General features: G+C 42.0%; 1 protein-coding gene across 1 annotated transcript; it reads left to right on the top strand.

Annotated features, from left to right (window-relative positions):
- The first annotated feature begins 14,331 nt into the window (after window positions 1–14,331).
- On the top strand, window positions 14,332–25,357 carry gfer (growth factor, augmenter of liver regeneration (ERV1 homolog, S. cerevisiae)). The gene is made up of 3 exons (XM_087997919.1): window positions 14,332–14,508; window positions 17,093–17,304; window positions 20,751–25,357. The coding sequence occupies exons 1-3, from the start codon at window positions 14,332–14,334 to the stop codon at window positions 20,911–20,913; spliced, it is 552 nt and encodes a 183-aa protein (XP_087854045.1). The 3' UTR covers window positions 20,914–25,357.
- Window positions 25,358–26,033: the final 676 nt, after the last annotated feature.

Below are 26,033 nucleotides of genomic sequence, written 5' to 3'. Positions count from 1 at the left end.
GCAGGAGGCTGGAAGAACACAGGCAAGCCAGGCAGCTTCGGGAGGTGGAGAAGTCAACATTTCGGGTATAACTATACCTGAAACGTTGACTTCCAACCTCCTGATGTTGCCTGGCTTGTTGTGTTCTTCCAGCCTCCTGCTTGTCTACCTTGTAGATAATGAACATGGTTTAAGGAGTCAGGAGGTGATTTACATTATGCAAGGTCTCTAGCCTCTGACTTGCTCTCCCTGTTTAAGATAGACTGCTGAATCATGATGAATCAGTCTTGCCTGACTGATGGAATAGAAGATCTTGCATTTATTTAGCACTTGTCATGATTGTAGGATGTTCTAAAGTACTCTGCAGTCAATAACGCACTTTTGAAATGCAGCCGCTGTGATCATGTAGGGGACCATAGCCACGAATTTGCAAGAAACAATAGCAATGCGCTAATGATTGTATAAATTATTTCAGTGGTGTTGTTTGGGTCATATTTAATAGTCAGGACACCGCAGATGAGAGCCTTATGTCTTTTAAATACATGCAATGTGATCTTCTAAATTCACCTGAATGGAAGCAAAGTTCTCAGTTTAATGTCCATTCTGAAAGGGACAGCACCAGATCCTGTTGATGCTGTGCTGAAGTAGCAGCCTTGGCTACCTGCTCACATTTCTGAAGCAGAACTCGAACTCACAATTTTCTGACTCAGTGGTGAGCGAGCTAAGAGTGAATAATTTATAGACTGATTTCACCATCATGGCATGAACAAACTTATTGCTCTCAAATTCACAATGTAGGTGAAGTATCTTAAAATTTGGAATGTGTTATTTTTAAATTAGAAAGAACCAGATTGAGTATAAGAAGTGCCAGAGGATCTTCTTTGCACGTGATATTTCGTCATATTAATTAATGCCCACGGGTTGGAACATGAAGCATCAAATCAGCAGAAACTTTCATTAGATGTCAATGCAATGTTTGGGTTCTCTGTTACAGAATTGCCCTGGAGTCCTCAGAAATTAAAGTTTAATCACCAGACCATTGCTGCGTGTAACACAGGAGACAATCTGCACTGCTATTAACCATGGTCTTTTTATAAGACATTTCCTTTGAGCAGCTTGTATTGAGCTTCTTGAGTGTCGTTGGAGCTGCACTCATCCAGGGAAGTGGGGAGCATTCCATCGCACTCCTGACTTGTGCCTTGTAGATGGTGGTTAGTGTTTGAGGAGACAGGGTGCCAGCTACCGGCGGCACGCTGACTGAGTGGTTAGCACTGCTGCCTCACAGTGCCAGGGACCTGGGGTTGATTCCAGTCTCGGGTAACTGTTTCCATGGAATGTTGCACATTCTCCCTGTGTCTGCATGGGTTTCCACTGGGTGCTCCGGTTTCCTCCCACAATCCAAAGATGTGAGGGTCAGGTGAATTGGCCATGGTAAACTGCCCATAGTGTTAAGTGCATTGGGTAGGGGAATGGATCTGGGTGGTTACTTTTTGGAGGGTCAGTGTGGACTTGTTGGGCCGAAGGAACTGCTTCCATATTGCAGGGAATCTAATCTAATTTACTTTGTCCCAGAAATCCCAGCGCCTGACCTCCTCTTACAGTCACACCATTTATGTGGCAGGTTTGTTGAGTCTCTGGTCAGTAGTGATCTCAGGTTATTGATGATGGAGAATTTGGTGATGTTGTGAATGACAAGGGGTGGCGGTGAACTTTCTCTTTCTGATTATAGTCACCGCCTAGTATCTATGTGGCAGCAAGGCTACTTGTCACTTATTAGCCCAGACCTGGATATTGCCCAGGACCTTCTGAAGGGATCCAGCTAGGTACGGGGCAGCTTCGTGATCTGAGAAGCTGGAAATGGCTGTGAAACATCAGCAATTGACCTCAATACTGACATGATTTCAACATAAAGGGTTAGTTATTCCAAATCACACATCGCGTAACTTGAACTCACTGATTACTTGCTCCCCTGTACATTTTGGGACTCAAACCTTTAACCCTGTTTCCCTCAATTCCTCCAGTATTGTCCATTTTATTTTGTACTCAAACCTATTTGACTGAGCCTTCTTTGGCCATTAACCCCTGGAATAGTATTTGAACCAAGAATACTCTGCAACGAACCCTTTGTCAGGCACACACCCGCCCACTAATTGCAAGACTGACCAGAGACCATTTTGCAGAGTAAGCAACAGCAGCATATTAAAGTGAGCGCCCACTTTTGAAATGAAGAATTTGTCACTCATCACACATAGCCTCTGATAGTGTTAATGACTGGATTAAGTGGGGTTTATTGAAGATTGAATGAGAAAGGACAATGATACAGATCAGCCTAATCTGATCAAAACTGTTCATACTGAAGGGTTGATCAGTTTGAGGGGATGTTATCTTACTCCCCTCTATTTGTTTGCACAGAACAGTATGCAGAGCCAAGCTACCTTGGAGGCTTATAGCAAGATTGGCATTGTCCTGTCTCTAGGCTAGAAGCTCTGGGTTCAAGTCCCAGTACAGGACTTGATGGCCAAAGAAGTGACGCTCAAACAGATTTGAGTATCAATGAAAACAGAAACTGCTGGAAAAACTCCATAATAGTTGGGTGTTTGTTTTTGACCAGTGTAAGCTTGGTAGTCTGAAGAAAAACTGAAAGAACTGCGTATGCTGTAAAATAAGAGACAAAAATGGACATTACTGGAAAAAACTCAGCACGTCACTTGACCAGAAACGTTAATTCTGATTTCTCTCCCCAGATGCTGCTGGACATTCTGAAGGGCCTTGTTATCTAGGCCTCAGTGACTGCAAGATGATGTGGTTTATATTTTATGAGCGGGGCCTATCTTTCTTTCGATAGGCTGGGAATCCGCACTGCAACCATGTCTTCCACAATTTACAATAGTATTGAAATTTGTTCTTTACGTTTCAATTTATTATTTGACACCATGAGACTCGGAGACGTTCTTATTGAGCATGGTCAGTGGGATAATCATGTGCCATTGCCATAACCGAGCAATCACCTGATGTTACTACAAGAGCAACTTCTATTCATGAGAGAAAATGGCTGCTTGTACAGCACCTTCCACAATCCCTGTTTACCCCAAACTGCTGTAAGATCAAATGAAGTGTTCTTTAAAAATGTTGTAAGGTAGGAAATACAGCAGCCAAGTTTTTACACAGCAGGGTCTCACAGACAGTAATCTGCTAATATGTTTCACTTGAGGAATAAATATTGGCCAGAAGACCAGGTGTAACTCCTCTGCTTCTCTATGCAACAGTGCTTTTCCATTGTATATCTCAACACTGGGGGGGAGATGGGGTCCTCAAGTTTGCTTCTATTCTACAAGGTGTCACCTCGGGCAGTGCAGCACTCCCTCATTAATGCGCTGAAGTCCAGGAATGGGATCTGAACTCACAACCTTCAGGTGAGAGTGGGTTATAGACTGAGTCACAGATGACAGGTGGTATATAGGACCTTGAATGTCCCAGAATGCTTCATGGGAACACTACCAAACATTGAAACAAAGCTACACAAAGAAATATGAAAACAGATCAACAAAATTAAAGCCAAAAAGAAAGGTTTTGGACAACATATAAAAGGCAGAGTGAGAGTTAGAGAGGGGAAAAGGGAGGGATTGCAGAATGAATGACAACACATTTTCATTTGAACTCATTGCACAATAATCGTTAACTGAAACTGGGATGAAATAATCTCTATTGCCCTAAGGGATCAAGGTAAAATAAAAACAAAATTGGGCACATATTTGGAGACTTTGCATCATTTTGCTGCCGGGCTCTGACAGCTTGACTTAGTCCTACATCACGAAAGCAAAATCCCAGGTAAAATGCAGCCAGAGTAATATTTCATGCTGGCTTTTAATATATTGAATTGATGTGTGTGTGTGTGTGTGTTGGGACATATCAAAACACAAGTAATACAAACCAAGTTGAATTACATCTATAAAATGTAATCCTAAATCATTTAATTGCTTCAGTTTCGCTCTTGTTATGATTTGATAGACCTGCTCATGTGTGTGTTTGTTCATTATAAGCTGTGAAATTGAACCTAATCATGGATATGTTAGGAAGAGGTGTGGATCATACATATTAGTCAATGACAAAGGAAGGCTGGATGCTGCTACTAGGCTGGTCATGGGTTCTTGTGCAATAATTTAGGGCCTTATACATGATGCCCTCTACAGGGGTTCTGTGCCCTGTGTGAATGGGGCAAGTAACTTTCTCAGTTGCTGGCATTTTGGATATCATAGAAACCCTACAGTGTGGGAGTAGGCCATTCAGCCTATTGAGTCCACTCTAACCCTCTGAAGAATATTCCATCCCCACATTTCCCATGTCTAATCCACCTAAGCCTGTGCATCTGCGAACACTATGGGCAATTTCCCACAGCCAATCCGCTAATCTTCACATCTTTGGATTGTGGGAGGAAACAGAGCACCCAGAGGAAACCCACACAGACACAGGGAGAATGTGCAAACTCCACCCAGACAGTCACCCGAGGCTGGAATCAAACCCGGGTCTCTGGTGCTGTGAGGCAGGAGTGCTAACCACTGAGTCACCCAGATATGTGAAAGATAAATCTGTTATCTTTGCATTCGAGGGGTGACATTTCACCTAGTGATTGAATCATAAAGAAATGGCATACATCACGCAAAAGGCAGGAAATTTGGCTTCCACGTTTTTGTCTGTCAGCCCTTTTCCTTCCAGCAGGTGCTCCCATTGATGGGAATTATGAGGGTGGGTGGTTGGGTTCAGGAGAAGATCTGTGAGTGTTGGGGAATAGGGCAAGACATATCTGTGATGGTCACTGGTGTCTTGAAGCTCGTGACCCCCAAATGTCACCAGCAATTGGTGTTCAGAATCTCACTTTGGGTCTCTGATTCGACATATGGCCTTAAAAGGCTCTGTTTCCCATGAGTTTGTGACATAAGACTTTAAGCGGGGCAGTGAATTTTAATTGCATTGCCTGCTCCAATTATCCTAATCCGACCAATCAGATGATTGGTTCTCAACAATATTTCCTCAAACAAATTCCAATATTTTTGTTATAAACAAACAAAAATATATAGAGGGTTATTTTGTTATAATGTAACTGTGACCTTTCTCCTGGGCTGCTTGAAGGAGTGTCCTGGAGATTAGTCTTCAATGAATCATAAAGTCATAGAGTCCTACAGCACAGAGATAGGCCCTTTGACTCAAACTGGTCCATGCCGACCAAAATGTCCACGCTATCCCTGCACTTGGCCCATATCCTTCTAAGATTCTGGATCAATGGTGCTGGAAGAGCACAGCAGTTCAGGCAGCATCCGAGGAGCTTCAGCAAAATCGACGTTTCGGGCAAAAGCCCTTCATCAGGAATAAAGGCAGAGAGCCTGAAGCGTGGAGAGATAAGCTAGAGGAGGGTGGGGGTGGGGAGAAAGTAGCATAGAGTACAATGAGTGAGTGGGGGAGGAGATGAAGGTGATAGGTCAGGGAGGAGAGGGTGGAGTGGATAGGTGGAAAAGAAGATAGGCAGGTAGGACAAGTCATGGGGACAGTGCTGAGCTGGAAGTTTGGAACTGGGGTGAGGTGGGGGAAGGGGAAATGAGGAAACTGTTGAAGTCCACATTGATGCCCTGGGGTTGAAGTGTTCCGAGGCAGAAGATGAGGTGTTCTTCCTCCAGGCTGTTTCCACTATAGCGTGGAGTAGCCAATCACTTAGGACTGAGATGTGGGAAAATTTCTTCATTCAATCTTGAGATTTCTTCTCCACTCTGTCCACTTTAATAACATCCTTCCTATAACAAGGTGTCCAAAACTAAATACAATACTCCAAGTGTGGCCTCACCAATGTCCTATACAGCTGCAACAGAACTTCCCAACTTCTATACTCAATACCCTGACTGATGAAGACCAGTGCGCCAAAAGCCTTCTTCACTGCCTTGTCTACTTGGGACAACACTTCCAGAGAACTGTGCATGTGAACTGCAAGGTCCCCCTATTCCACTCCACTCCTTAAGGCCCGATCATTCACCATGAAGCTCCTATCTTGATTTGACTTTCCAAAATGCAATACCTCACACTTACCCATATTAAACTCCATTTGCCATTTCCTGGCCCACTTCCACAACTGATCGAGGTCCTGCTGCATTTTCTGATACCCTTACTCACTGTCCATGATACCGCCTATATTAGTGTCATTGGCAAGCTTACTAATCATGCCTTGTACATCCCCATCCAAATCATTGATATCGATAACAAACAGCAATGGGCCTAGCACTGACCCCTGAGGTACTCCACCAGTCACAGGCCTTCAGTCTGACAAGCATCCTTCCACTATTACTGTCTACCTCCTCCCATCAAGCCAATTCTGTATACAATTTGCCAGCTCGCCCTGGATTCCATGCAATCTAACCTTCCAGAGCATGCAATCTAACCTACTATGTGGAATCTGAACAAAGGCCTTAATAAAATCTATATAGACTACATCAATTGCTCTGCCCTCATCAACCTTCCTGGTCACTTCATCAAAGAACTGTAACAAATGTGGGAGGCATGATCTCCCATGCATACAGCAATGCTGACTATTCCTCATCAAACACTGTCTTTCCAAATGTGTGTATATCTTATCTCTCAGAATCTCCTCAAATAACTTACCCACCTCAGATGTTAAGTTTCCTGGTCTATAGTTCTCAGGTATTTCTTTGCAGCCCTTCTTGAACAACGGCACAACATTCGCTTCCCTCCAGTCTTCCAGGACCCAGCCTGTGGCTAATGATGATGCAAAAATATCAGCCTGGGGCCCTTGCAAATTCTTCTCTCGCATGTGGCAGTGTTCTTGGATATATCTGGTCAGGACCAGGAGATTTACCCACCTTCATACATCCTAGTACATCCAAAACCTCCTCTACCATGATATGGATTGTCCCCAAGATATGACCACTAACTTCCCCAAGTTCCCAAGTCTTCATGTCTTTCTCCATGATAAACACAGAGGAGAAGTATTCATTGAGGACCTCGCCCATCTCCTGCAGTTCTGCACATATGCCCACTTTCATCCTTGACGTGTTATTATGCTAGATTCCTTCAAAACATTTCAAGGGTTGGAGGATCTGAGCTACAGGGAGAGGCTGAACAGGCTGGGGCTGTTTTCCCTGGAGCGTCAGAGGCTGAGGGGTGACCTTATAGAGGTTTACAAAATTATGAGGGGCATGGATAGTGTAAATAGGCAAAGTCTTTTCCCTGGGGTCGGAGAGTCCAGAACTAGAGGGCATAGGTTTAGGGTGAGAGGGGAAAGATATAAAAGAGACCTAAGGGGCAACTTTTTCATGCAGAGGATAGTACGTGTATGGAATGAGCTGCCAGAGGATGTGGTGGAGGCTAGTACAATTGCAACATTTAAGGGGCATTTGGATGGGTATATGAATAGGAAGGGTTTGGAGGGATATGGGCCAGGTGCTGGCAGGTGGGACTAGATTGGGTTGGGATATCTGGTCGGCATGGACAGGTTTGGATCGAAAAGTCTGTTTCCATGCTGTACATCTCTATGACTCTAAGAAAGTAGCCCAGCCCCTAATTTTGCTAGTTGCTTTAAGCAGTGTAACGTGAATATTCCAGAAGGGGTGCAGCTGGCCAACCCACTTAGTTTTAAACAAAACAGAATTTCCTGACAAGATTACCGAATGAAACACAAAGAAAAGAGAACAGAATACTGAATAACTTAATCCATCCGAAAACCCCACAGATCTCCCTAACTTAATGATGCTTTTCCTAATACTTGTCACAATCCCCATAAACACCTCCTGACACAAAAAGGTCAAATCAAACACAGGGACTTACAGGAGAGAAGTCAGAGAGAGAGGAGGATCAGCGTGGACCTGCTTCTTTGGGTCCAACTGCTTTAAAACTGCCTGACTGCTTTTAGTGACTAGCCAGATCAAAACCAAACCAGAGAAAAGCTGAGCTGGGAGAACAGATCACTCCCCTTTCATTGTACAAGTGATTTTTTTTAAAAACTTGAAAGCCTTTTGACTGAGACAGCATCTGTTAGCTGTAATCAAATTGGCCCTAAAACCCTTCAAACATTGACTTTTCAGAATCTGTGTCTTTTAGCACTTCTCTGAAAACAAAAGACCAGGGACACCATAACCTTTTTAAGTGAGCAACATCAGCACAAGGGTCCTATTATCTCTCTTTAGTTATTCTTTTTCCTTTGATATACTTAGAGAACCTCTTGAAATGCTTCCAGGACGAACCTATTGAAAGTGCACCTGCGCAATGGAAATGGAACTGCACTTTTTTATCTTTAAACATATGGACAGTCTGCTTTGAAACAAAATTCAGTTGAGAGGTCAGGTGGCCTCCTATTGTCTGGCAATGTACATGGAACTACAGCAGAGAATGCGGGGTTGATTTGGCTGTTCCTCCTGTCTGTTTCGGCGGTGGGAAAAGCTGAAGTGGGTCCGACCCAGGCATTCCAGTGGTCCGGGTTTTTCTTGAGGCTTCAGCAGCGTCTTCATGATGACATGGTTGGTCTGGTCTGGCCTGGGAATCCTCTTGGCAGCATTGGTGGCTATTTTCACCAGCATTGGTCTGGATCCCTTTGTGGTGGCGTTAGACATTCTGTGACTCCATGTGACGTTTTCTTCAGCATTGTGGAGGGTCTGGCCTTGGATTCCAACAGCGTGGGGGAGGAGTTGAGTCCTTGAACCCAGAGCTGTGAAATAGACTAAGTCGATGTTGTCTTACATCCTCTTTCTTTTAATATTTTTCCCTCATTATATTGTGGTGTTATTCTGAAATTTTCATCACTTTATTTTTCCAGTTTATGAGAATGATTTTGTACTTACACATTTCTGTAATGTTGGACTTCATTGGTTTTATTTTTCGAATTGCTTTTCCTAAGAATATGCACTCAAGTATGTGTACCTTTATATCTTAGATGGTGCTGTAGGTGGTGACATGTAAACGTTTCACTGTACTCATTTGACTATGTGTGACAATAAAGCTATTTCTAATTCAGTTCATTTCAAGGCTAGATGTTGCTTGCTTAGTCTGGTCAGTGTATTAACTGTAATGTTTCAGAACATTTCCCTAGAGAAGAAAGCAAAAGGCAAAGATCTTTTCTGTGAAATGCCTGCTTTCATTGCAACAACTATGGAAGCCGAGTGCATAGTTTTTGGCTGCAAGATGGAACTCCTCAGAATAGGTGTTAGAAGAACACAAGGGAATGCAAATGGATGAAACTCAAACACTGTGCTCATGACATCAAAGCTTATACTCCACAACCACCTGTTGAAGGAGCAGCGTTCCTAAAGCTAGTGCTTCCAAATATACCTGTTGGACTAGAACTTGGAGTTGTGTGATTTTTTTTAACTTTGAAAGACCATTGGAGTAGACAATGGAAGGAATGTCCATAAGCCAATTGATAATTGGTGTCCATGAAAACATAAGTCATAAGGAACAGAAGTAGGCCATTCAGCCCATTGAGTCTGTCCCACCATTCAATGAGATCATGGCTGATCTGATAATCCTCAACTCCAATTTTCCACCTTTACTTCATAAGCCTTGCTTCCCCGACTGATTAAAAATCCTGTTTATCTCCGCTTTGAATATATAGGTCACCGGACAGAAACCAGATTTAATAAGGAATCTTTAGTAACTCAGGTTTTGAGAGCAGCACCAGTTGACTGCCCTTCTGACTGGGCAGACAGAGAAAGGCCAGCAAAAGAAAACCCTTCCTAACTTCACCAGGGCGCGGAGAATTGTGACTCGCTTTTACCGAATAACTTACTGAACCAAACCAGATTTTCAGACTGAGGTTTGACTACACCTCTACTGGAATAAGGGCAAGAAACCTCTGGCTACAAGCAGGAAGCCCCTTCAAATCCATCATCGGATGTCTCCAACCCCTATTTCTTTGGTGAACTATCAAGGAAATCTTCAGGACGTTAACATTTCAAGCTTCCACCTTGACAGACTCAAGTGCAACAGTGAATATTTGGACTTTTCTTATGTTTGAGTGTCTGCATGCATTTGTGAGTGGGTGCAGTTGCAAATATATTCATGCAATGAGAAGTATATTTATTATCCTTCTCATAGAGTGCTATAGCATGGAGACAAGCCCTTTGGCCCAAACTGGTCCATGCTGACCAAAATGTCCGTCCGTGCTAATCCCATTTCTCTGCAGTTGGCTCATATCCTTCTAATGTGTTGCTGGAAAAGCGCAGCAGGTCAGGCAGCATCCAGGGAACAGGAGAATCGACGTTTCGGGCATAAGTCCTTCTTCAGGGCTTATGCCCGAAACGTCGATTCTCCTGTTCCCTGGATGCTGCCTGACCTGCTGCGCTTTTCCAGCAACACATTTCCAGCTCTGATCTCCAGCATCTGCAGACCTCACTTTCTCCTCATATCCTTCTAAACCTTCCCTATTCATGTATTTGCCCAAATACCTTTTAAATGTTGTTAATGTGCCTGTCTCAACCACTTCTGCCAGCAGCTCATTCCATTTTACACCCTTTGTGTAAAAAAAGTTGCCCCTCACATTTCCTTTTATTCTTTCCCTTCTAACCTTAAACTGATGCCCTCTAATCCTTGATTCTCTTTAATCTTAGGAGAAAACCTATGTTTTTGTCCTGTTCCTGAGAGTCCCGACGCTTAGAAGGTTAAAACGCCCTCTTTTTTAAAAAACACATATATCTGGGGCCAGGTAAGAGAGTAGGAGGAACTACCCTGCCCTCTTTCAATTGTCCATAATAGATGCCACAAGCAGGTTGAACAATCTCAAGGCATTTCCATCCGAATATGAATGCAAATGGCATCAGGTAAAAAGGGCATTGCCAAACTTCTTGCCACAAGCAGCATGACTGGATTCAGTTTTAAACTTGATTAGAGACAAAATAACTGCAGATGCTGGAATCCAAGGTAGATAAGTAGGAGGCTGGAAGAACACAGCAAGGCAGGCAACATCAGAGGTGGCGAACTTAACGTTTCGGGTGTAACACTTCTTCAGGTTCTGAGACAGGTACATTAACAACATTATACTCAAAACGTTGACTTCTCCACCTCATGATGCTACTAGGCTTGCTGTGTTCTTCCAGCCTCCTGCTTGTTTTACGTTTAGTTTTAAACTAGCAAATGCTCCATTTAAAACAGGAAATTCATCTCCAATCAAAAAGAATAGGTAGTCAAAACATGAAATGGAGTATAACATAAAATGTTGGGACAGTCACTAGGTCCAAACAGCATCCATTGAGATAATGTGGTTTATTGCTGGTCAGGGGAGCAATGATGGGCTAATCACGTTTCTCATTCACATGGATCTGTGAAATTGTAATAAATTAAAAACACTTTTGGCTGCCTTTGAAAGACAAGCATGACCTCTGGTGGTTCAAACATGCAACATCAGTGAAAGTCTGTGGTCATTTTATTAAGGCAACTCTAGAGATGGAGCTCAGAATTAGAGTAAAATATCTGGGCAATAATGTCGAGTCTTTCAGTATTTTTAATTTTAGTCACACAAGCAAAAAAATGGAAAGACATTTTGTCATAATGAATATTTAGATCTCCAACTAAATTTCTGTGGCACATCTTCTTGATGAATTTGTACTCTCCCCAGGTTAAGTAACAATAATATATTTCACTCAAGTACAAATACTTAAATTTGCTGTGTTTTCATCTGAACTTCAAACCCCCAAAACCCATTTCTTTCTGACAGCAAAGGTTGTTTTTCCATCAAAATCTGTTGCTCTTGAGGGAGTGCAGCAAAGGGACTGACGTATGAGGGGAGATTGACTAGGTTGGGATTGTTTATCCTGGAGTTCAGATGAATGGGGGAGGATCTCATCGAGACTTAAAAAATTCTAACAGGACTAGACGCAGGGAGGCTGATCCCGGTGATGGGTATGTCCAGAATCAGGGGTCACCTTCTGAGGATTCGGGGTGGACCATTTAGGATGGAGATGAGGAGACATTTGATTAGATTTTTAGATTTGCTACAGGGTGGAAACAGGCCCTTCAGCCCAACAAGTCCACACCACCCCTCCGAAGAGTAACCCATTCCCCTACCCTATATTTACCCCGGACTAACCTACCTAACACTGTAGGGAATTTAGCGTGGCCAATTCACCTGACCTGCACATCTTTGGACTGTGGGAGGAAACCGGAGCACCCGGAGGAAACCCATGCAAAAATGGGGAGAATGTGCAAACTCCACACAGACAGTTGGGAATCGAACCCAGGTCCCTGGTGCTGTGAGGCAGCAGTGCTAACCACTGAGCCGCCATGCAGCCCCAAAAGAGAGGTGAGCCTGTGAAATTCATTACCACAGGAAGTAGTTGATGCCAAAACATTGAATGTATTCAAGAGGCAGCTAGATATAGCACTTGGGGGTGAATGGGACCAAAGTTTATGGGGAGAAAGCAGGATTAGGCTATTGAGTTGAACGATCGGACATGATTGCAATGAATGGCGGAGCAGGCTCGAAGGACCGAATGGCCTCCTCCTGCTCCTTTTTAAATCTTTCTATGTAATAGCACACAGACCTTAGAGAATTTTTAAAAATTGTGTTTTTATCCTTTCTCTTTCCATTTTCTGATCCTTACAATATCCATTTCTCATTATTTGGCTCTGAAGAAGGTAACATGGCGGAAATGTTGCTTTTTTTCCCTTAAAAGCTGACAGACTGTCACATTTTTTCTTGTATTTTCTTTTTCTGATTTACATCTGCAGCTTTTGTACTTTATTCCTTTCTGTTTTAGCTATTTCTGTCCTATGGCGTAATTATTTACTTTGAGGTTTGCTGGACGAAAAGCTGCTTATTGGACTAGTATGTTGCTTATTTAAATATATCATCAATTGTTATGCACTACATCCAATTTCCAAGATTAAAAATCAGTACAAAACAAACCAAAATTAGTACCTTAATTGCTTACATGAAATCTGAATGGTCATTGGCCACATCAAATGTGTTGGTCCCTTTTCTCAGTTGTTTTGTTTGGAAACTAAATGAAACTGTATTGTGAGTGTTCCATACTTCCTGAAGAGTGCTCCAATTCCCTATTTACATCCCCATGTAAATGTAAATGTACAAGATCCCATGGCGCTATTTCAATGAACAGATAAGTTAACCCTTGTACTCTGGCCATTAGTTATTTCTCATTGACCATCACTAAAATTTTAAAAGGTTTTAAGTGCTGTTTGAGGGAGTTTGCTTTGTATACATTTCCTTCAACAGTACTTTCCAAACCCGCCACATCCACCACCTGAAAGGGCAGGTGTAGTAGATACATGGAAACACCACCACATTTAGGTACACTTCCAGATCAGTATCATCCTGAATTGGAACTATATTGCTGGTTCTTCGCTGTTGATGGGTCAATATCCCGGAACTCCTTTCATAGCAGCATTGTGTGCACCGATGCCACACGGTTTGCAGCTTTCCATAAAGCAAATCATCACCACCTTCTCAAGGACGGTTAGCAATGGGAAATATATGTTGCAGGGTCTAGCCAATGCTGAGTACACTCTATATTAGGTTGATAAGGTGTCAGGTGAGTGTGAGGTGGGTGGGTGCAGGATAGGGTGGCATGTGAGTGTGGGCAAGTTTATGGTTAGTTCATTGTGTAATGGATACAGCACGGTGATTGCTTAGAATGAGCAGTTCAACTTCCAAGATGATTGGTTAGTGAATTGAGTTGAATTGAATTTACTGTCATGTGTACTGAGGCATAGTGAAAAGCTTTGTCTTGCGAGCAGTACAGGCAGATCACATCATTAAGTAGCATAGATATTAACTAATAGATAAACAGCAGCAAAAACAAAAACAAAGGAGTAGATCCTGTGTGATGATTGTTTCTTTTTCGATGAGTATTTTTTCATGCTAATCAGTTAGTGTAAGGAGTGGATCCTATGCAGTGATTGGCTATAATAAGCGGTGGATCTTGCACAGAATGTTGGTTTGTATACGATGTAGGTCATGCATGATGAATTATTACAGCAATAAATGGATTCTGGACACTGATTGCTTAGTTTCAGGAGTGGATCATGCATGGTAGTTGCTTAGAGCAAGGGAGTGGATCCTATATAGTGACTCGTTAGAACAAGAGGTGTATCCTACATGGTGGTTGGTTTGTGAAAGGGGTGGATCCTAAATGGTAATTAGTCAGTACAATAGGTGGATTTTGCATGGTGATTGGTTAGTACAATAGGTGAACCCTGCACGGTGATTGGTAAGTGCAAGGGGCGGTTCCTGCACGGTGATTGGTTAGTGCAAGGGGCGGTTCCTGCACGGTGATTGGTTAGTGCATGAGGCGACCTCAAAGTGATTGGTTAGTGTCTCAGCGTTCCCAGAGGGCTGTGCGGTCCAAGATGGCGGCGCCCAGTCCGGGACCTTTGGGCGGGTTCCCGTTCCCTTTGGGAAGTGGCGCCGAGTCCGGAGCTGACCGATCCGGATCAAGAGCAGGAGCAGGAGGCGAGAAGGTGAAGAAACCCTGCCGGGCCTGTGTGGACTTCAAGACGTGGATCCGCGAACAGAAGAAGCAGGTGGTGAGAGAGCGCGCGCGCGCGCGCCCCCGGAGGTGGGGGTGGGGAGTGGATTTTGGGGCGGGGGCGGGGGTTGAGGTTGTAAAAGGTGCCCTGGGGTCGGGGAGGGGTTGGATTGGGTGGGGGTTGAGGGTAGGGTAGGGGGTTAGGTGGGGTAGGGGTAGGGGTAGGGATGGGGGGGGCGGCAATGGGACGGTCAGGAGGAGTGGTTGAGAGATGAGGAGGGTGACAATAGACAGAGTCTAGGCCTTGGTCTCTTGGAGTTGTGGGTTGCCGGTGTCACCTTTACTGACCCAGCAGCACGGATGGTTGGGGTGCCGTTCTGATGGAGGAGAAAGAGCTTCACTTCCATCGCACCTTCACAGATGCAGGACTTCCCAAAGAGTTCTACCATGGTTTCTGTGTTTAGTTAAAGTCGCTGTTATGTTGTGGCAAAGCAGCTGATAATTTGTGAATGGCAAACTTCCCCCACACACCATTGCAGTAATGCTGTTTTGAGTCATTAAGTGTAAAGACTTGCAAGGACTTAGGAATATTGCTCCTGTTCTTTGAATTTGTTCCATGAGATCCTTAATACACACATGACCTTGGAGCAATGTCTTCTATGGTACAGCAGTTAGCTTAGGTTTTGTGCTCAAGTCCCTGCTTCTGAAGCATGATCCCACAACCTTCTGAATTAGAGATGAGCTAGAACTGATCTCCATATTATTGTGCTTTTTCGCACAATTCAGCAACATGCCCATGCACACAGCTTGAGTCCTTCTTGCATCAGTTCGAACAAATAAGTTGTTAATAGCCATTTGTTAATTCTTGGCTGTTAGTTTTTCTCATCCACAATATATTTATTATAACCGATAAACAAAAGCTTTCAAAGGAAACCATTTAAAACAAACCTATTTTTAAAGCTACTATGATTTAATATCGTAAAATCCATCCAGACCAGTTGCTTTCTGTAGATTCATTCTGATGAAGGCCAATCTGCTGTCTGCAGAGTGACTGTTCAAATCAATCATAGAATGCATTGAATTAATTAGGGAGGAATGCATTGTTGTCAGTGATTCTACTCAACTTTACTTTGTAGCCTGGGCAATTGGGGATAAATCTGAGCAATAAATGCTGCCCAACCAGAGAAGCTCTCATCCTGTAAATGATTTCTTATTAAAAATGGATTGAGCAGTCGCAAACGAAACTTAAGGCAAGGGAACACAGGAATGGTGGCACCAAGGATACTTGGTGAGTGTGGCCACTGGTCATAGAGTCATAGAGATGTACAGCACGGAAACAGACCCTTCGATCCAACCCATCCATGCCAACCAGATATCTCAACCCAATCTAGTCCCACCTACCAGCACTCGGCCCATATCCCTCCAAACCCTTCCTATTCATATACCTATTCAAATGCCTTTTAAATGTTGCAATTGTACTAGCCTCCACCACTTCCTCTGGCAGCTCATTCCATATATGTACCACCCTCTGTGTGAAAAAGTTGCCCCTTAGGTTTCTTTTATAACTTTCCCCTCTCACCCTAAACCTATACCTTCTAGTTCTGGACCCCCCGACCCCAAGGAAAAGACTTTGTCGATTTATCATATCCATGCCCCTCATAATTTTGTAAACCTCTATAAGGTCACCTGCTGTTATTAGCATAGCGTTTAGGAATAGGGAAGTGATGCTGGAATAGTATAAACCACCAGTTTGGCTACAGCTAGATTAATGTAAACCGTTCTGAAATCCATTTAATGAAGGGATGTGATAGCACTGGAGAGAGTGCAGAGGAGATTTACCAGAATATTGCCTGGGCTGAAGAGTTTAAGTTTTGAAAAGAAATCAGACTGGGTTTTGTTTCCCTTAGTGGTGAGGAAACTGAGGGATTAGGGGGGTACGATTGATGTGTGTAAAGTTAGGAGCGGCAAGGTAGACAGGAAGACTGGTAGAGCAGAAACCTTCATAGCTTTGAAGAAATATTTGGATACGCTCTTGCAATGCCAAGGTGTACAAAGCCCTGGTCCAAATGCTGGAAAATGAGATTAGAGTTGTGAGGGGATTGATTTTGACTGGTTGGACAGTTTGGGCTTGTTTGTTCTGGAATTTAGAAGGGCAAGTGGTGACTCAATTGAAGTATGTAAGGACTGAATGAACCTGACGTGGTAGACATGGAAAGATGTTTCCTCTGGATGAGTCCAGAACTATTTAAAAATTAGGTGTCGGCCTTTTAGGGTAGAGATGAAGAGAGTTTTTTTTTCTCAGCATTGTGCGAGTTTGGAATTCTGCCTTAGAGAGCGGTGTGGTTAGCCAGTGGGATAATGCCGGGTTACAGGGGTGGGCTAGCGGACTGGGTGGGATGCTCTTCAGAGGTGTGGAGGTGAAAGCAAAGTGGCGCTGTGATCATTGAATGTTTTTAAGGCGGAAGTAGTTATAGTTTCTTTATACACAAGGGAATCAATGGTGCCCCGGGTAGATGGAAGTGTGGGATCAACCATGATCTTATTGAAGGGGGGGGGTAGGCGACGTGCTTGAGGGGGCCGAATGGCCTACTTCTACTCTTAATTGATTTTATTTTAGATTTGCTCTGCTCGTTCAACTACAGAATGTTGCAGAAGACCTGGATAAAGAGCGTCCTGTTGAATGCCCTTTAGACCGAGAGGAACTGGGGAGAAACACTTGGTCTTTCCTACATACAATGGCCGCATATTACCCAGACCAGCCCACCAATAATCAGCAGGAAGACATGAAACAGTTTATTTCTTTGTTTTCAAAATTCTTTCCGTGTGAAGAATGTGCCGAAGACTTGAGAGACAGGTCAGTGTTGTATAATTAATATTGCATTTTCTTTTCGTAGTTATTGGGAGAATCCCTTGACCATCTTTTCCAGGCTCTCATCCCTCTGGGCTAATCTGGAATAAAATATTATTAAAGCTAATTAAAAAGCAAAAGTAAATCTGATATTGATACAGTATCAAAATAAATACTCAAAATAAATTGTGATAACTTGAAATAACTTGGGTGGCATGGTGACTCAGCGGTTAGCACTACTGTCTTTCCTGATGAAGGACTTTTGCCCGAAACGTCAGTTCTCCTGCTCCTCGGATGCTGCCTGACCAGCTGCACCTTTCCAGCACCACACCTCCATTGCTGTCTCATAGCTTCAGGGACCCGGGTTCACTTCCACCCTTGAGCTATTATCTGTGTAGAGTACTCCCTATGTTTGTGTGGGATTCTCCAGATGTTCTGATTTCCTCCGACAGTCCAAAGATGTGCAGGTTAAGTGGACTGACCATGCTAAATTGCCCATAGTGTCCAGGGAATTGCAGGTTAAGTGGGTTAGTCAATGGATTAGTGGGAACATGCAGGGATACAGGGATAGGGTAGGGGGCTGTGTCTGGGTAGGATGCTGTTCAGGGGGTCGATGTGGACTCAAAGGGCTGAATGGCCTGTTTCCGTACTGTAGATATTTGATTCTCTCAACCATTTTATTGATTTTAACTGTGCGATTTTTGTGAAGCCTTTCCTTCCTATTTTTTTACCTTAATTTAAATTAGGCTAAGTTGGCTTTTTGTTCTTCTTTTGTCTCCACTTTCCTATTCAGTTTGCAAATGTTACTATCTTTAGAAAAATTTGCTTGACTAAAATCTGATCCTGTTTATTAAATGGAAAAACAAAAATTGACAGGGGTCATTCATTTAGTGAATATCAATTTCCAGAACCACTACCTTGCTTGCTGAGTTTATGGCAATTAGTTAAAAGATGGGACCCACCTCTGTGATGTGCAGCGTTGTTTCCATCTCTACAAGTGCATAATGGGTTTGTACTGAAGTCCCAACTGTACAGATTGGCTGGCTGGTCAGGGGCCATGTGCTGTCTTTAACCAAGAGCTACTGTCTCCATGGTACTTTAAAGGCTGCCATTCAACAGACCTGGCTTGTCAGAAGGAACTTGTTAATTATTGTCTTAAGGGCTTCCAATGTTCCCAAGTGCTGGTATATCTTACTGAGGGAAAGCTGCTCCATCGAAGGTGCTGAGATGGAAGCTGGACATTAAGGCAGGTTGAACAGGTCATTATAAAGTGGTAATTAAGGTAAGGCAGTGACGATTTTAAAAAAACTTGAGATCTGATGAAGGGCTTATGCCCGAAATGTTGCCTCTCCTGCTCCTCAGATGCTGCCTGTCCTACTGTGCATTTCCAGCGCCACACTTTTCGATTCTGACTCTCCAACATCTTCAGTCCTCACTTTCTCCTTGAGATTTTCTGTCAGTAGTTGTGTGGGAGAGTGATGTTTTTGAAGACAGGAGGCCAGGGTATATGTTTTTATTCATTCACAGGATGTAGATATCGCTGGCTAAACCATTAGGAGTCAACCACTTGCTGTGCAGACTAGAGTCAGATGTGCGTAATGATGGAAGTTTCCTTCTCTAAAAGACATTAGTGAATCAGGGAATTTACTCCTAACTCCACATTTATTATTGAATTCAAATTCTACTATCTGCTGTGACAGGATTCAAATCCAGGTCCTCAGAATGTCTCTTGATTAATATTCCCCTGGTAATACCACCAGGCCATCACCTCCCCCATTAAGTGTAGGGTTCCAGTTATGGTGCACATTATAGTATTCAGTCGAGTGAGATGATGTCATACCAGCTGTTGCAAGCTGCTTTGCAGTTCAGTTTTCACTCAGCCCCTCCTTTCCTGAAGGGCAGTGATCATTGTGAAGTGGTGGTCACTAACATCAGGTTGTTCTGTCAGAGGGGCAAACACAGTTCAGCTCATCTAACCTTCCCTGATAACAACACTAGCTTGTCCAGCAGAGGTTAGTATCACTGAGCTCCACAGCACAGGAAAATGCCCTTTGGTTCATCGAATCTGTGCTGATCAAAAACAACCACCTAACTATTCCAATCCCATTCTCCAGCACTTGGCTCATAGTCTTGTATGCCTTTGCATCGCAAGTACACATCTAAATATTTTTGAACATTAGGAGGTTTTCTGCCTCTACCACCTTTATAGGTTTCCACCATCCGCTGGGTGCAAAAGCTGTTCCTTGCATCCCCTCTGAATCTTCTGCCCCTTACCTTAAACTTGTTCCCATGGTCATTGATCCCTCTACCAAACGGGAAAGATTTCTTCCTGTCTATGCCCGTCCTAACTTTATACATCTCAATCGTGTCACCCTTCAGTCTCTTCTGCTGTAAGGAAAATAACCCCAATCTTTCCAATCTCTCCTCAAAACTGAAACTCTCCAGCCCAGGTAAATGTTCTGTGCACCCGCTCTAGTTCACTCGCATCCCTCCTGTAATCAGGGTTTCAGAAGTCTACCCAATACTCTTGCTATGGCCCAACCAATGTTTTATACAGTTCTGGTGTAACCTTCCTGCTCTTAAACTCAACGCCTCAACTAATAAAGGCCAGTATCTCAAACTCTGGTAGCCACTTTATCTACGTTCCACTTCCTTAGGGGACTGTTAGCCATGGACACCAATGTCCTTCGGTGCTGGATAGCAAAAATAATCCAGTCCCTGGCTGTTCCTCTCTCTTCCTGCAAAAGAAGTGGCACTGAAACCAAATGGAAAATACTGCAGCTGCAACAATGTTTTGGCACACATGATCTGAGAATCCTTTGAACCGATGTGATGTGATGTGGTTGCTCTCTATGTGAAACAGTTACATTTATGAAATGCACATAATTAACTTGTGGTGATGTGGTTAACCGTTGGCTAATGTTTGAGAGAAGTAACAGAGTGGTTGTGAGGTGAATGCTGTTTGATGTAGCCTGATGGTTGATATTTGGCCAATTGAGGCTGCACATTAGACAGTTGGAAAGGCTGGTGGCAACAGGAAGGGAACTGCATTATACAATGTGAATGCTTTTCTTTTAATTATCTATCTGAGCACTGGTAGTCCTCTGAAAAAGAAAGTGATTTGAATTTCTGGTTCATGTTAGCAAGCTCTGCAGGATTGTCTCTGTGCAGTGTAGACAAGCAGGAGGCTGGAAGAACACAGCAAGTCAGGCAGCATCCGGAGGTGGAGATGTCGATGTTTCAGGTGTAACCATCTCCACCTCTTGACTTGTTATGTTCGTCCAGCCTCCTGCTTGTGTATCTTTGATTCTAGCATCTGCAGTTTTATTTTTTGTCTCTATGATGTGGGGCAGTGTTGAGGGTAGTTGATATGAAGAGACATTGCACAGTGAAACATTCAGCAAACTTTGCTTTGGAATCCACACATGATACTAGTCTTGTCGTTCTTCCAGACTGAAGACCATGCCTCCCGACACCAGCACCAGGTACAAACTTTCGCAGTGGATGTGCCTTCTCCATAATGACATTAGCAAGCGAATAGGAAAACCAGAATTTGACTGCTCCAAGGTGGATGAACGATGGAGGGATGGATGGAAGGATGGTTCATGCGATTGATTTAAAAACTTTTCAAGTTTTATTTTGACTCCGACTTATTTGATGTTTTTCTCCCTGATCTTGACGACATGCTGTTTACCCAATTTTAATAATATTGAAAATTACAAAACTTAATTTTCCCCACTTATTTCTACATTCTTGCCTCACTATTCCCAAATTAAGATAGATGATCTCTCAACGTGCTCCCTCACTTAGAAACATGGGAGACAGATGATGGAATAATTGCACTTTAAACAATTGCTCTTATTCTTTATCCTCTAGGGGGTGCAGTTGCTTCAGGATAGTGATTTGCTTTTGTGGTAAAATCTCTCTTCTTCCTGATATTTGAAAATGTCTCCATCCAGATGAAGTGATCACTTCAAATATTTGGTTCCATTTTGCTGTTAAACAGGTAATACTGAGCTACAGTAGCATAGAGAGAATCACAAATATCTTTGCGTGGCTGAGCCTAATAAACCAAGCATAGCGAAGTTAACTTTGTGTACCTGTCAAAGGGTATTTATAAAATACCAGTTAATGAGTGAATTTATGAAATTGCTGGGATAAAGTAATTCTGATCTCTCTGAAGTGATGCAAGTGATGGTAAACAGAAACAAATTGCATCAATTGAGTAGGGTTATGTTAATGAATAGTGATTAGTATCCAAAGAACAACATTTAGTATAACTGATTTACATCTGTACTCATGTATTTTCAAGCCTGGTTTTGGACTCTGGATTATATATGGCAGTTAATATTGGCACTGTATTGAATAGCAATTTTAAGACATTGCAATATGCATTTACAGCGCAATTTACGCACAATCTGCCATCTATCACACCAACTCTACATTGATTGTTTAGAAATATTAATGGAATAGCAAGCCAAGACATTTTTAGGTCTGTTATAAGATTTTATAAGACTTGAAGAATATACGTCTGAAATATGTCTAATGTTGGAACAGTAGAAGATCCTTAATGGCAGGCTACAGTTTTCATCCGAATACTGTATCTGATCTTCACAGCTGAAAGACACTACAGACATTTTGGGATAAAATTAAAACAAAGGAATGGAGGACTTATATAAAGCTCAGAAAAGTTGCAATAAGATATTTGCACTAAAATTATACAAATGCAACTTGTCTGGGCTGGTTGTAAGAGTATCTGCTAATTTTTGGAGTTTGAATAACTCAGCTATCAATCATCATGCAAAGATTATTTCTTTAAATGGCCATACTTTATCTGTCCCTAAGGTCTATATGTAGCATCCTGCTGTTGTAAAGTTTCAATCCTGGGAGGAAGTGCACTCTACAACACTCTGCCTGTTAAAAATCAGTCATTTTGAGTACCCAGCTGTGGGTGCAGGAAATTAATAAAATTTAAAATTATTGTGTAAAAGTATGCAAAGCTGTGTTTGCTGCAGCTGTGATATTTAGTGGTAATTAAGTATGGCATGCTGTTTTCAACCACCGACAAGCATTCATGATTTCTAATTTTGTGAATTTGTTTGGTTACTATGAGTTGTGTTGAGTCTAGACATGTGCAGATTGTCTTGATGAGTGAGCTGAATTGCCATCTGTTAAATCTGAAAATTGAGCACCACTCTCAATCAGTACCTGAAACATGCTGAATGTGTTGCTTGATAATGTAGTGGACACCCGTTTGGGGTATAATCTGCCTGTGTTTTCTATATTCACTAATACTGCAAACAGGAGAGTTGGCCATTTACCGTGAGGGATTGACTGATTTAGACTGAGTTAAAAATCACACGACACCAGGTTATAGTCTAACAGATTTATTTGTAAGTACTAACTTTCGGAGCGCTGCTCCTTCATGGAGCAGGATTATAAGATACAGAATTTCTGCGTCTTATGTTCCTGTTCTACAGCTACCTGATGAAGTAGCGATGCTCCGAAAGCTTGTACTTCCAAATAAACCTTTTGGACTATAACCGGGTGTTGTGTGATTTTTAACTTTGTCCACCTCAGTCCAACACCGGCACCTCCACATCATGATTTAGACTGGACATTGTGGTACAGAAGGTACTTAAATATTCTAAGCAACATGAGTGAGTTTAATAACCATAACCATTTGATATACTGAAGAGACCTTAAAATGTGCAGTTTTTTTTTTAGAAAAAGCCCCTTTATTTTAAATCAAGTGATTATATTATGGGAACTCTGTGTTCTCATTGGTAATCACTATAACTCCCAGTTTAGGATGTGGGAGAAAAGAGGTCAATTTCAGTTTCTACGGTTGGTCCATCATATAAGGAGATGCAGTATTGCTGGATTCAAAGTTGCTAAAATGCTGCAAGGTTTGGCATTTTGAACTCTGCACCATGGCATTTTTGTGTACTAGACTTCAGTCACTGCATTATCTTGTTCTTACTGCATCAGCCTATAAGTACTTGTTTATCATTATATATCTTCTGGAGTACCTGCCTACGTTGATCATTGGAATTTGTTACAAGAGTTTTGCTCAAAGTGTAGTAAATGTGTTTAAGGAAGACCAAAGTAAGATATTTAATGTTGCACTAAATGATGGGAGCAGTCGTGTGCGAACAAAATTCTTGTTACTGCTGTGAAATTTGAATATTCTGTTCTATTGTGATGGGAAGTTTACTCTTTTGCAAAATGCCCTTGTGAATCTTTTGGATTTGTCATGCTATAAAAACACCAAGGGTGGCCCATCTGCAAATGATTGACTTTAATAATGTACATGTACAATAATGCACCTATCACATCAGATTCTGTACAGTACGCTGTGAGATAAACCCAGTCTTCAATATCCATTACATTCTCGAGTACCGTCTCCATTCTAAAATTGATCTTCACAAATGAGTTTTTTAAACAAAATAGAATTAGATTTATTTGTTCAAATAGCAATTACTTACAATTCAGCTGAATTAGACCATTTTTCCAAGATTTTGATTGAAGATTTAAATAATTTAAATGTTTTTAAAATTTTGTACACTGCATTATGTATTTATGATTACCAGGTTGGTCAGGTGGACAGTTTTTACTTGATGATCCTCTTTTGGAAAGCCAACTCTGTTCCCTTCTTAGCTGATTCTTAAATGAGCCCAATACCTGTGCCCCAAACACCAGCCATTGATCACCCTTTGTGAATTCTTCACAACCCCATAACTGTTGCCTTGTCCTGGATTGCATGGGTGTATCTGGATGTCCCCTTGAGGTTTATTTACTCTGCCCTGTTTAACTGTCTTGTATATATCCTAAGAGCCTCTCTGGTTTTCTTTTTGAAGCTGAATGTCATCACCTCTTTCTTCTGAGTTTGGAGATCAGTCGTTTTTCCTTCTGGATTGCTGTACTATGTTGTGCCAAATAGCAAAGGTAAATGTGTGACTGAGTAAGGTTTTCAACTGAACAGACTTGACGACATAACCCAGAACAAGTTCGGCACTCTACAGCTTTCTGTGCTCGACACGGAGTTCAGCAACCTTCAGTTAGATTTGATTTCATTTTGTACTTTTTTTTATTAATCTTCCAATTTATGTTTTGCTGGGTTTGTCTTGTCTGGTTTCTTTCTTCATTCCTATTTGTTATATTCAGATGGTTTTTACATTTAAAAAAAGTCATACTTCATGTAATGCTTCCTAGTTTTCCTGACAAGGGTGTTGTTTGGCCTTCTCAAATCACTGCAGCCTATTGTGCAGTTTTGTCCAGAGTGCTATTAGTCCAGATTTTGGTGCAACAATGTTAGAGGAACATTTTATACTTAAACCTATGAATTTGTTTCTGCATTCCTGGCAAGACCATGTTCTGAGTTGGCATTCACTTCACTTTTTAGATGAAAGCGAGAGACAGCTCACTTAACAGCATTAAACATCCTTTCATTGTCACATTTAATTCAAAATAATCATAATTAAAAATGAAATTTCCACTTGAGGAAACAGTGGTTGTATTAGTTGGTAACAGGGTTTGCAGCAACAGGAAAACAGAATTTATTCACTGAGCAGATTGACAATAATGATTTGAAGATCCAAAGAGGAAGACCATATTGGAAATTATATCATGGAGACAATTGTTCACTCAAAATATTGCAGATTAAATGAATTTTCTTTTGAACAGCTTCCGTTTCATGAATGATCGTAACAATGGGCTGTAATTTAGTTATTGTAATAATTTTGTTTCACCTACGCAGATGGTTCCTTAGCAACCACGCTACCACCAGTGAACAGGAGACCTAACTTAAATAATTGAAAGGGACAATAAATGACAGAACTGCTTTTGTTTTAGCTCCTTTTTTGAACATGTCATTGGTCACCTTAATTGTGAGCATATGTTTGGACCTTTTGCCAGATGTGAAAATGAATAAGAATGTTTCTTTATATTTGTATCCCATGTCATAAGCAGCTGTTGTGTTGGAAGTCATTGATACATTCAATGTTGCTTATCATTATTTATTTGGTTCCAGCTGTTGAATAAATATAATGTTCAACAAGTCCTTGATATTTGACTCGTCTCTGTCAGGAGGAGCTACATGCAATTCCAGTTAACCACAAGTCTCAGGTCTTCTCCCAGTGCTATTAGGCAGGGAGTTCCAAAAGTTTGACCCAGTGATAACTTGCAACAATCTTCATGACAAACAAGTAATTAAAAATTACATCTCCATTGGAAGGAATCAAGTCTTATGCATCAAATGGAAACTTTTCCCAGGGTCGAGAAAACAACAGATTCACTACGAGAGCAGATTGATAATTTTAAAAAGTACAAAGGAGGAAGCCATGTCAGAAATCATAATGTAGAGTTTATTGTTGAAGGTAGTGCAGTTAGAAGGAAATTTTCAAAGGTGTTTGATAAAATGCTACATAATAGATTCGGTCATACAGCACAGAAACAGACCCTTTGATCCAACTTGTCCATGCCAATCAAGTTTCCCAAACTAAACTCCTCCCATTTGCCAGCATTTGACCCATATCCCCCTAAACTTTTCATAACCATGAACCTACCAAATGTTGAAATGGTACCTGCATCTACCACTTCTTCTGGTAGTTCATTCCCCACGAACCACACTGTGGAAAAAGTTGCCCCTCAGGACCTTTTTTTTAAATCTTTCTCTCTCACTTTAAAATATGCCATGTAATTTTGAATTACTCTACCCTAGGGAAAAGACCCTT

The sequence above is a fragment of the Chiloscyllium plagiosum genome, unplaced genomic scaffold (assembly GCF_037043375.1).
Source record: "Chiloscyllium plagiosum isolate Xiang-an unplaced genomic scaffold, Cpla_swu_hap1 HiC_scaffold_20, whole genome shotgun sequence".
In the NCBI taxonomy this organism is placed as follows: Eukaryota; Metazoa; Chordata; class Chondrichthyes; order Orectolobiformes; family Hemiscylliidae; genus Chiloscyllium; species Chiloscyllium plagiosum.
The sequence above is the reverse complement of the archived record's forward strand: the minus strand, read 5'-3'. Positions and strand labels throughout refer to the sequence as shown.

Coding starts and splice junctions, on each gene's coding strand:
- gfer (XM_087997919.1), top strand. CDS start 14,332: ATGGCGGCGCCCAGTCCGGGACCTTTGGGCGGGTTCCCGTTCCCTTTG. Junction 14,509..17,092: donor GCGAACAGAAGAAGCAGGTG/GTGAGAGAGCGC, acceptor GTTCAACTACAG/AATGTTGCAGAAGACCTGGA. Junction 17,305..20,750: donor GCCGAAGACTTGAGAGACAG/GTCAGTGTTGTA, acceptor TCGTTCTTCCAG/ACTGAAGACCATGCCTCCCG.